This window comes from Pristiophorus japonicus, chromosome 4, assembly GCF_044704955.1.
Source record: "Pristiophorus japonicus isolate sPriJap1 chromosome 4, sPriJap1.hap1, whole genome shotgun sequence".
NCBI lineage: Eukaryota > Metazoa > Chordata > Chondrichthyes > Pristiophoridae > Pristiophorus > Pristiophorus japonicus.
Window position 1 is genome coordinate 54,874,117 of NC_091980.1, and position 12,371 is coordinate 54,886,487.

Below are 12,371 nucleotides of genomic sequence, written 5' to 3' on the forward strand. Positions count from 1 at the left end.
AACTGGTTTAGCCATTCACTGCCCGATCTGGCTGGACCACATAAAGCATTATCGGGTCCTACTCTCGTCTGTCAAAATTTCTCACTATTCCAAGTCTCCCTGATTGTAATCATTCAACCATCAGTGGCCATGCCTTCTGTTGCCTAGGCCCTAAGCTCTGGGATTCCCTGCCTAAACCTCTCTGCCTCTCTACATCTCTTTCCTCCTTTAAGACGCTCCTTAAAACCTACCTCTTTGATCAAGCTTTTAGCCACCTGCCCAATACAAAGTATTGTTATTGTTGATGTGTATGAAGAAGGAGATATATTAAGGCATAAATTGTGAGACACCGCTGTTGAAACAAAGGAGTAGAAATTCGTCTTGGCCGTAAAATGGGCGGAATCACATCGGCCGATAGTTATACACCTCACTCGATATTCAGATCTATTGAAGCCAGTAGGGGGAGGGGGGGAGTGGGGGTGACGGGGAGGGTATAACGGTGGTCCATGCACTATTTCACCCATTTTGCACTACTGGGCAAGACAAGTTTCTTTTCCAAAGCCTCATTAGACATGAATAGAGATGCAGAATCGGATTACAAAGCTGTGCTCCTATCTTTGACCCATGTTTATCAAAGATCTGCGCCAGCAACAAAGCCTCACAATTTCTACCCTCATTTGCTTTCCTGAATTTTTTTCTGTTTCTCCCCTCCTCATTACTGGCTCGTGCCGGGCTACAGCTCCATGAGCACCAACCTTACCCAAGTGGCCATTCTTCATGTTTGAGTCCAGGCACGAGTGTTGGAAGGCTGTTCATGTGTGGTGGCATCAAATCCCACCTTGATACTGTCTTGTCTAATCTCCAAAATGCTTCACCTTCCAGCAGGAATCACCTGATAGCAAATGGGAGCAAGAGGCTTGGCTGATTTTTTTTTACCTCTTCCTACCTTTGTGACACAGACCTGTTGTACTCAGTTAGCTCAGCACAGGTCATGGACTGAACCTGAGTAGCCCGGTGTTGACTCTCTGAGCCATGTTATTTTTGAAGTGATAATCCACTTTAGCCTTATTTAATCAACAAAGTTTGGGAACTGTAATTCATAGGCCTTGTGTCCCAGTTCTATCCACACACACCCAACAACAATTTAAAAGACAATTCTGACATTTTGAGCCGCACAAGTCACTGTGCAAAATATAACACCAAAATAACTATTGCATTCTTTGCTTGTTTGCAGGTTTCCCCATCCTCTGGTGCTGGGCCCTCCAGGCATGCACTCTACAGGGATCCCCCATCCTGCCATTGTGAGCCCTTCAGGCAAACCAGACATGAATCAGTATGACAGCGGGATCAGATGCATGTAAGTAAAGAGGCTGAAAGTATAGTACTGTTTACACGTGCAAGGTTGTTGGTCTGTGTAACCCAAACATTTACCCCACACTCGGTATTTAGTTTTAGCTTTTATAAAACATGAAAATTATCTGATATCTGACCTATTAGAACTATAGTTACATCCCTATATGAAGCAACTTGCAGGTGATTTAATGGTGTGTATCAGAGAATCAACTAACTCAGCACAGAGCAGGGATCAAATGGGAGATCTTCTCTAAAACAACCACAATACTCACAGATCTCTGTGCTCTATAGTAAGAAAAAGGAAACATTGTGCAAGTGACCTATATGTAACCTAAGCTTCCCTTAGGCTACTTTTGCTCCGTCCATAAGACCAAGTCCACTAGCCAACTTAGCAAAGATGGCAAGAAATATATGATATTCTCCAAATATGGGCTTTTTAGGGACTAGGTTGGCTATAAATAAACATTCTGTGATCTTTTAAAAAGATCTCCAACTTCATAAAAATTCTCTTTTCATTTATTTACAAACATGATGAAATGAGATAATTCACATCAAAGTGCATTGCTGTTTCACTTGCAAAGAACATTAAAGTGACATAAATGACACAAACGTTTTCTAGTTCTTCTCCTTGTACAAACAAAAATGGTTGCTATACACTTTTACATGGCAACATTGCCCCTTTAAGATTTATGGATACACAAACAAGTAAATTATGCTTTTCAGACTGATGCCTTTTCTTCAGTTTTCTCCCCTCCTCTTTTGTAGGCGGTGACTCATGCTGAGATCTGGTTTTGTAGATGATGGCAACTCTCTAGTGCCTCCAAGCAGGCATTACTCACACGTGAACCTAGTCAGTAGCACTAGCAAATGTTTTGACTCTGGAAGCCCATCTTTTCGACATCTGATGACCAAACATAGACACTTCCAGCAGGGGCACTGGTTAGTGACAAAGAGAGGAAGCTATAACTGATTTTTCCTTTCCTAGCTTGGCGATATTCAGGCCGGTTGTAGCACCGCTCACTGCCAGCTGGTCTGAAATCAGCTAACTCAGCACAGAGCAGGGATCAAATGGGAGATCTTTTGGTTTGTGTATGCTCTGTAATGGGTGGTAATTCTATGCAGTAGGGCATCAAGGGAACTCAGCAGACTGAATTTCTATGGGTAGCACATACATTTTTGGAGGGAGGGAGAATAAGGCTTTAAATTATACACATAAGGAAATTGTATATTTAAATTATGTGTGTATAAGGAAAATCTGATTCACAGTGTTGATGTGCTTCGTGAGGACAGACAGAAGATAAGGATGATTTTGATTTAATTTAGAGTCACAGGAAAGTGTGAACCTGGAAATAATTATCCTCTTGGCTATATGGAATGCGAAAGCAACTGTTACTTATAAATTACATAATTAAAGAGCTATGTTATATTTGGCACTGTATGAATCAGAATCCAATTTGGGATATAAGTTACTAACAGATGCAACACATTAAAAAGACAATATTCCTTTATGACTAGAATTAAGCTACAGTCAACATTCTCCATCTTTAAATATCCAGGTATTAATGTGCAGTTAATCAAAGAAAATAGTAGCTGTAGTCTGGTGTATGAAGTCCAACTTCTCCACCAATATTGGGGTGTATTGTTGCCATATTGAGGAGTTTTTTGGGGGTGGAAGACAGGCTCAGTCCTGAGAATAGCTTGCTCCATAAACGTCCTTCAAATGGAGCCACATTCGCCACTGATATATTTGAGCTATAGCAGATCATGTGCCAACAGTAGCGTAAACTATTCAAATGCTGCTTTACAATTTAAAAAAATAATAGTAGCTGATACGATCATCTGTGCAATAAGGTCATTGTTACAGTTCAGGCTTTCTCCCAAGGCCTTCAATGAATGCTTCCGTAGAAAGTGTTTTTGATAAGTGGACTAAGTCCATGGACCAAAACCTACTTCCTTTTACATGCTGTAAGCTGAATAGTGTGATATCAATTACCCTTAATTATTGTATAATGAAGGGAAGATTATGTCAGATGCTTACCGTGTTCTCCTGTCCAAGCAGGATGGACATATGAAGAAAGACTGGATCGACTAGGCTTATATTCACTTGAATTTAGAAGAATGAGAGAGGATCTCATAGAAGCATATAAAATTCTGACAGGATTGGACAGGTTAGATGCAGGAAGAATATTCCCGATGTTGGGGAAGTCCAGAACCAGGGGTCACAGTCTAAGGATAAGGTGTAGGCCATCTAGGACCGAGATGAGGAGAAACTTTTTCACCCAGAGAATTGTGAACCGATGGAATTCTCTACCACAGAAAGTTGTTGAGTCCAGTTCATTGGATATATTCAAAAGGGATTTAGATGTGGCCCTTACGGCTAAAGGGATCAAGGGGTATAGAGAGAAGGCAGGAATGGGGTACTGAAGTTGCATGATCAGCCATGGTCATATTGAATGGTGGTGCAGGCTCGAAGGGCCGAATGGCCTGCTCCTGCACCTATTTTCTATGTTTCTATGTTTTCTCTAAAGAATGATAAATATCACATTGTCAGATCATTAGGCTAGACTGGATTTATTTACAAGATAATACAGCTCAGCATAAGTGGATGGATTTCCCTGTTACTGTTCTTGGTTGTATGGGATTGTCTGGGTGTAACACGTAGAAGAATATCAAACTGCTCCTGTCTAGGTGTCATCATCATAGGCAGTCCCTCGGAATCGAGGAAGACTTGCTTCCACTCTTAGCATGAGTTCTTAGGTGTCTGTACAGTCCAATACAAGAACCACAGTCTCTGTCACAGGTGGGACAGACAGTGGTTGAGGGGAAGGGTGGGCAGGGAGCCTGGTTTGCCACACGCTCCTTTCGCTGCCTGCACTTGATTTCTGCATGCTCTCGGCGATTATACTCAAGGAGTTCAGCGCCTTCCCGGATGCACTTCCTCCACTTAGGGCGGCCTTTGGCCAGGGACTCCCAGGTCTCAGTGGGGATGTCGTACTTTCTCAGGGAGGCTTTGAGGGTGTCCTTGTAACGTTTCCGCTACCCGCCTTTGGCTCGTTTGCCATGGCCGAGTTCCGAGTAGAGCGCTTGCTTTGGGAGTCTCGTGTCTGGCAAGCGAACTATGTGGCCTGCCCAGCGGAGCTGATCAAGTGTGGCCAGTGCTTCAATGCTGGGAATGTTGGCCTGGACGAGGACGCTAATGTTTGTGTGCCTGTCCTCCCAGGGATTTGTAGGATCTTGCGGAGACATCGCTGGTGGTATTTCTCCAGCGACTTGAGGTGTCTACTGTACATGGTCCACGTCTCTGAGCCATACAGAAGAGCAGGTATTACTACGGCCCTGTAGACCATGAGCTTGGTGCCAGTTTTGAGGGCCTGGTCTTCAAACACTCTTTTCCTCAGGCGGCCGAAGGCTGCACTGGCGCACTGGAGACGGTGTTGGATCTCGTCGTCAATGCCTGCTCTTGTTGGTAGGAGGCTCCCGAGATAAGGGAAGTGGTCCACGTTGTCCAGGGCCGTGCCATGGATCTTGATGTCTGGGGGGCAGTGCTGTGCGGCGAGGACAAGCTGGTAGAGGACCTTTGTCTTATTGATGTTTAGCGTAAGGCCCATGCTTTCATACGCCTCGGTAAATACGTCGACTATGTCCTGGAGTTCAGCCTCTGTGTGTGCACAGATGCAGGTGTCGCCTGCGTACTGTAGCTTGACGACAGAGGTTGGAGTGGTCTTGGACTTGGCCTGGAGACGGTGAAGGTTGGACAGTTTCCCACTGGTTCTGTAGTTTAATTCCACTCCAGTGGGGAGCTTGTCAACTGTGAGGTGGAGCATGGCAGCGAGGAAGATTGAGAAGAGGGTTGGGGCAATGGGGCCCTGCTTGACCCCGGTCCGGACGTGAATTGGGTCTGTGATGGATACGTTGGTAAGGATCACGGCCTGCATGTCGTCATGGAGCAGGCGGAGGATGGCGACGTACTTTTGAGGGCATCCGAAGTGGAGGAGGACGCTCCATAGACCCTCGCAGTTGACAGTGTCAAAGGCCTTTGTAAGGTCGAAGAAGGCCATGTATAAGGGCTGGCGCTGTTCCCTGCATTTTTCCTGCAGCTGTCTCGCTGCAAAAATCACGTCCGTTGTGCCCCAGTGGGGACGAAATCCTCACTGTGACTCCGGGAGGAGCTCCTAGGCCACAGGGAGAAGACAGTTGAGGAGGACTCTAGTGATGCTCATGTCTGGGTGTAGCACATAGAAGAATATCAAGCAGAGAGGATCAAGCTCCTACAAGGGCACCTGCACAACTTTTCATCCATTTAAGTTAATAGGTTGAAAATGAGGTAGGCTCCCTCACAGGCTTGTGACCTCATCCCCTGATTTTCCATGTCCTTCTCTCAGGTGATCTCTAGAGCCAGATGTAGGAACAAGAAAATCAGTCGCAGCAAGTTATTGAAATTAGAAATACTTAGAAACAACAAAGATAGCATCAACTCATAAAAGTGCAAATTATCTTTCTTCAGAATACATTTCTTACATATGTCAGCAATCTGCTAGACTTTTGGATTAAACACTCTTTGTGGGCTTTCTGATGCAATGTCATATGTGAGTGACATGATTCCTACTTTGACCTCACAAACTTTAATTTAAACTGAACTAATGATGCTGAAAGATGTCTCCATCATATAATCCAGCATATAAAGAGCTCTTAATCAATCAAATTCAAAAAGACAAAGCAGTTTACTGTGCAGAAAATGACCTGACAAGCAGACGTTCCCAGCTCGTCAGGTTTTGCACTATTATCTTTGACCATGTATAATTTGATTAGCACCTAGAACAAAGCCTCCGTATCTTGGCTAATTTACAGATCAAACAACCTGAACTTGTCCCGAAAACTTGGATCTGGTCTCCAGTTTGATGTTTCTTGGTGAAGGATAGCTTCTAGTTTACTTCAAATTATTTCAAAACTGTAGGAGGGATTTTAATTCCCTCTTCCCAACAGAAACCAGTCGGAGTGAGCGTTAAAATTGAGCAGCTCTTTTTCCCACTCCAATACTGCCCCGTAATGATTTTAACTCTGGGCAGTTGAGGCATCCATCTGAGTCAGTTATGCTAGTCAGGATCCCATCTCTTAGATAGGACACCAAAGCAATTTTAACAGCCTATTGGCCAGGGGGAACGCCATACTCCCGATCACCATTCCTCCGGGCCTCACAGGACATGTCTGGGTCTCTGCCCCCTTTCCACCTGCAAAAGTCTGCCTAACCACCATGATATATCGGGTTATCCGGAATGCCCGATCTTCACCTACCAGCAACAAGTTGACCAGTGGAATGATAATGTGACCCAGCCCTTAAAATCATCCGGCCCACCCACAGACTCCCAGGTGGGAAGTTCTCCCGGCCTTTCGTACATGAGTTAAAACCTACCCTTGCATGTCAGAAAGTACAGAAGTTTTCCCTATTTGATGCAGAATGGAAACTCTGCTTTCATCATAGTCATCAGTCATGGTGTTACATCGCCTTGTTCACAAGTGTAGTAAAGCACTCTTTACACCCCTCAGGAATGATACACAGCCTCATTACAATTTTAAAATGAAATGTTTTTTTCAAAAATACAGCCCAAATATGTAGTTTAACATTTTCTGGTAGGTTAGAAAGAATTCAATATCAGAACCCTCACCTACTGTCCTGTGCCTGTATCCCTGATAGTCAAGAATCTCCTGCTGTGTTTGTTGATTTATTAAGTAGATTATCAATGGTCTTAGTGGGTCCATTGATTCATATTTTCTTATTCTTGAGGCTTCTCAGAATGAGTTTAACAGGTTGGTCATACTGAATATGGGGCAGTATTGTTGCTCTGATGGATTGTCCACAACACTTGGGTTTAGCCTATCCACCAAACTCATTTCACTTCAAATGTTCAAACAAGAACTGAAAGTGAGAAAGGGAAATTTCCACCCTGTACATCTAGGATTGATTCAAACCCAATTTTTCAGAAATAAACGGACAATGTTTTGTTCCATTGCACCACTTTGAGCCTATCACCTAAAAATTCTGGCATTTAGTTATTTCAATTTGTTCTTAAACAATGTACTTTTTTTTGTCCTTTAGGAAACCTAATCCTGAACCAAAAAGGGAAAAAGAAAGTAAAAAGCCTACTATCAAAAAACCCCTCAATGCATTTATGCTTTACATGAAAGAAATGAGGGCGAAGGTCGTAGCTGAGTGCACTCTGAAAGAGAGCGCAGCCATCAACCAAATCTTGGGTAGAAGAGTAAGTGAAAATATATATCACTGTCAGCCTTAAATAAATGAATATCTGATCCTTAACATTTCTCATCCAAAGAGAATAATTCATGTATCAGCACAGCCCAGGGTGCCAGCAGTCTTAGGAACCTCAGTCACATGCCATCCTTCACCCGGTTGAACATAGACAGTTGAGTTTTGATGTGCTATACATGCAAGGGTCATAAAGCCAATCGCATCTTTGCTCCCTCAAGTCAAAGGGACACAGACGTAAGCATATCTGGTATACAACTGGTGTAGCCATCCATCACCAGATCTGGCTGGACCACATGAAGTGCTATTGAGCCTCACTCTCCTCTGCCATGATCATCCAGGGGATCAAAGATAATCCCTTGCTTCTTTTCTCCATCACCAACCAGCTCCTTAAACCCTTCTCCCTTGGTCTTTCTACCCTCACATCCAACAACAAGTGTAAAGTGGACTTCTTTGATACTGAGGCCTTGATTTTTACAAGGAGGCAAGAAGAATGCGGGGAAGCCTGGTAGCGGGCGATGAACCCAGCAAGGCTGGGGACATGGAGGCCTAATTTAAATAAAACTCTGCAGAGTCCTGCTGGATACCCGGTCAGATTGACTATCTGACCGGTGGGCGGGAGTGGGCATCTGGCGGCAGGAGGCCGCAGCTGGAGACCGCTGGGGAAAGATCGGGAGGGAGAAGGAAGGCTGTTGACAGGGATCGGGATGGGGGACAAGGCTCTAGGCAGGATTTGGACAGATGGAAGGCTGTCAGCAGGGTTCGGGAGGGGGAGAAGGCTATAGCAGGGATCAGGGGAAGGGGAGAGATTCTAGGGACGATCGACTAAGGGGGGAAGCCCTGTGCACTTCTTCTCCTCCTGGCCTACAAGGAAGCCTAAAATAAAACTTTTAACCTTACCTTTTAGGCCTCTTCTGGCTCAGGAATCCATCTCACTGCTCACTGCTCCCCGGCTCAGGCCTTTGAGTAACATTGCAGGTCGGATCCTGATGACTTTCCTGGCTCAGAAGAGCAGATTAATATCAGAACCAGGCGGGAAGGCAGTGGGATCAAAATGGGGCAGGTGACTCGCCTTATTTTAACTGCCCCCCCCCACCCTGCCCCGCGCCTCCCTCCCCCACCGCCCAATTTCTGCCAGGTAGGGGCATTTAAAATCGGGGCCTAAGATTGAGACTATCCATTCAGCTACCTCTGCTACTTCCCCCCACCCCCCCCTTTCCCTTGTTCACCAAGCTAAACCCCTCCCCCAGGCTCCCACCTGCCTTAGCCTTGAACCAGTATCTTTCTCTAGTTTCTCTCTACCTTCTTTCTCCAAGCTCATCTTGTCCATGAGACACACCTCTTGCTCCTCTGACCCCATTCCCACTGAACTACTGACCATCTAACTCCCCCTCCTGTCCTCCATGTTAGGTGACATTGCAAATGGTTTTGTCTCTTCTCGGATACTGTTCCCTTCCACCATCGCATCCCTCCTCAAAAATCCTATGTTTAATTCCTCTGTCCTTGCAAACGACTGTTCCATCTTTTTAAAAATTCATTCATGGGATGTGGGCATTGCTGGCAAGGCCAGTATTTATTGCCCATCCCGAATTGCCTTTGAGAAGGTGGTGGTGAGCCACCTTCTTGAACCGCTCTAAACCCCCTTTTCATGTCCAAAGTCCTTGAATGTGTTGCCAATTCCCAAATCTGTTCCCATCTTTCCTGCAACTCCATGTTTGAATCTTTCTAATCATATTTCTAGCTTTTTGTCTTTAAGTCCCTTTATGAAAGTCAGAAATTCCCTCCCTAAACTCCTCCATCTCTCCATTTATGCCCTCCTTAAACCCCACTTTGTGTCCAAGCCCTTCTTAATATTTCCTTCTTTGTTGTGGCATCTATTTTTGTCTGATTACTCCTCTGTGCAGCCCTTTAAAACGTTGTTCTTTGTTAAAAGCATTAATTAAATTCAAGTTGTTGTTATTGCTGCTGCTGCCGTCCCCACTGTACTGAAATGGCCCTAATCAAAGTCACCAATGGCCTCCTCAGTTTCTGTGACTGTGGTGCATTATCCCTCCTTGGCTTCCTTGACCTTTCTGCAGCATTTGAAGTTGTTGGCTACACTATCCTCCTCCAAAGCGTCTCCTTCATTGTTCAGCTCAGTGACACTGCCCCTACATGGTTCACTCTTACCTATCTGATCATTGAAAAATCTCCATGATGCCCCTTGGTGACATCTTCTGCAGATATAGGATCAGCTTCTGCATTTCAGCATGAGTCAGCAGATCACAGCGAGGAGCAAGAACACAAGCTGACTGACACCAATTGTAGCATCCCCACACAACCCCCTATTGAGAACACAAACCAGAGATTGAAACCAGGGCCTTCCTGGTCTGTATGGATCAATCTCACATGGGATACTTACACTCTAAGTCATTGGGATGTTCTAGCAGGGTCAATGAATGTGTCAAATCGGTTATGTTTTTAGAAGCATTCTGCAGTCCTGATTCAAGCAGAATCCTGACTGAAGACTTCATAATTAGCTGCTGTTTCTCAGGATTCAGACATATTGCTCAATACTCATGTCAGACTTCAAAGGATAGAGAGTACTAAGCGAGGAGCTGAAATTAAGATGCTCATTCAGTTCTGCTTTCCTACTTGAGATCAATAGGAGCCTGGTTGAGTGTTCACATCAACATTCACGTGTGCCCTCTGAGATGTCATTATATTGTCCATGGAATGATTTTAGTTAATGGGGTGTTAACATATCATCGCTGACAACCTTTGGAGACAGCTCATTTCCTGGAACAGCTGAAAACTACCTCGACCATGAATGCCACCATGAGAAGTCAGGGGAATATAGGGAGGGGGAGGGAGTTCCAAAGTGGCCACATACAGTCCAAGCTATTCCATGCTGATTTTCTGAGTCATCATGCCGGTGCCACGATGACATCATGGGAAACACTTTATACATAAGACAATGGCTCTTTAATGTAAATGTAACAGTTTCCTAAACCCTGTATTTTTATCTGCACAGTGGCATGCTCTTACCCGTGAAGAACAGGCGAAGTACTATGAATTGGCAAGGAAAGAGCGACAACTACACATGCAGCTTTACCCAGGCTGGTCTGCCAGGGATAACTATGTAAGTTGATTTTTAAAAATCAATTATTATCAATATTTAGTAGCAGAAAGCAGCTGATTCTAATCAGACTGGACAATGGAATTTTCTGGAATATACAGCACCATCTACATTTTCCCCAATTTTCTCCCCTTTTCTCCTCCTCTGAAGGTGGTGACCCCATGGGTGCCGGGAGCCCTCAGTGCCTTACCAAGTGGCTATTCTTCACGTGAGGCAAGTCAGCGAGTTCAGCAGGTTATTTAACCATGGAGAGGGCATCATTTCTAAGCTTGATCCTCTCTTCACCCATATACACTTTCTAACCCAGGGTCAACTAACTAACAATTAGAAGTGTAAAACTGGCCGATTTTTCATCTCCTACCTTAAAGGCACTGAAGCTACTTATCGTGTCCTCACCAGTAGGCACAGTATTCAGATTGTTGACCCTAGACTGGGTGTTGATTCTTAGCTGGCTTTGCATTCTGTAAATTCAGGGCACATTCTGTTCCACAGATTCACAGCTGACTCTGTGCTCTGCATTGTTCCCGCCTTATACTGCTATGATTTACAGGTCGTTCAAAAGGCAGATCATTATCTACTATCAATATACTTTTTTCTGTTTTTTTTCCCATTTCTTTCCTGAAAGCGCTAACTCAGGCTACAGAACGATTCCAGAGATGCCAGTAGCCTCTCAATACCTTGTCCAAGTAGCCATTCTTCATGTGTGCAACTAAATAGGGAGTTTTGGCAGGGTATTTGATGGAGGAGGGCATCTCAGCCAATTTTATTTTCACCCAATGCCCACACATGCACATTTTCCAGCCAGGTCAGTAGATAGCATTCAGGGGCAGAAACGCTGGCCAGTTTTACCCCCTCCTTTAGCAATGGACAATGAGTTCAATCACAGCACCTTTTTGCTTGCTCAATTGAAGTCAGCAAAGACCAGAGATCCAGCCTGGGACCTTCTGGTCCATACGGCCTACTGCTATAGTGAAATCCATAGGCTTTTTTGCCAACTTTTCATCGCATTTTGTTAAATTTGTAAAACTTTCTAAGAATTAATAAGGCTTAAAGGAGAATGTTTAGTTTAAAGAGCAAGTCACCTTTATTTATCTTGTAAATACAACTTGTAGACATAATATGATTAGGAGTGGCTGGAAACAGGGAAAAAGTTATGAAAACCTGAAAAGGGTTACTGGGAAGAATTGCAAGAATAGACTATGGGTCATTGTTGTACATCGAAGGCATTCAACAGCTCTGAGACAAACTGTAATATAAGGAGGGCCATTTCCTTAGTATGTCACTGAGGTGATATGTGGTAGTCAGGATTATCTGTAATGCCAGCAACTCTCATGAAATTTTCTCCACTCACATCCTAACTAAATAAAAGCAAAAGTTCCAGTTCAGCTTCAGAGTCAGTTTTAAGGGTTTCTCATAGTTATGATGCCATCTAAACCTCTCAATTCTATTACATTTCCCTACACAACATATACACTGAAACCCTGGTATAGGCTACCAGGTAATCGTAAAACTTACTAAAATTATTCATCACAAGGCATGAATAATCTTTTGTAAGAGTCACTATGCACCAAGGGCACAGAGCACGCTGACAGCACCACACCCCGATGACATAAATCATATTAAAAAGAATGTCACACATATAGGCAGGAAGACTGTAAG

General features: G+C 44.2%; 1 protein-coding gene across 3 annotated transcripts in view; it reads left to right on the forward strand.

Annotated features, from left to right (window-relative positions):
• The window catches only part of LOC139262909 (transcription factor 7-like 2), a 198,187-nt gene that overhangs the window by 167,380 nt on the left and 18,436 nt on the right, over positions 1 to 12,371 (forward strand). For all 3 annotated transcript variants that reach the window (XM_070878190.1, XM_070878192.1, XM_070878191.1), the window contains 3 exons: positions 1,214 to 1,336; positions 7,427 to 7,589; positions 10,608 to 10,715. In XM_070878190.1, coding sequence (XP_070734291.1) covers positions 1,214 to 1,336; positions 7,427 to 7,589; positions 10,608 to 10,715 — 394 coding nt within the window. The remainder of the gene's footprint in view (positions 1 to 1,213; positions 1,337 to 7,426; positions 7,590 to 10,607; positions 10,716 to 12,371) is intronic.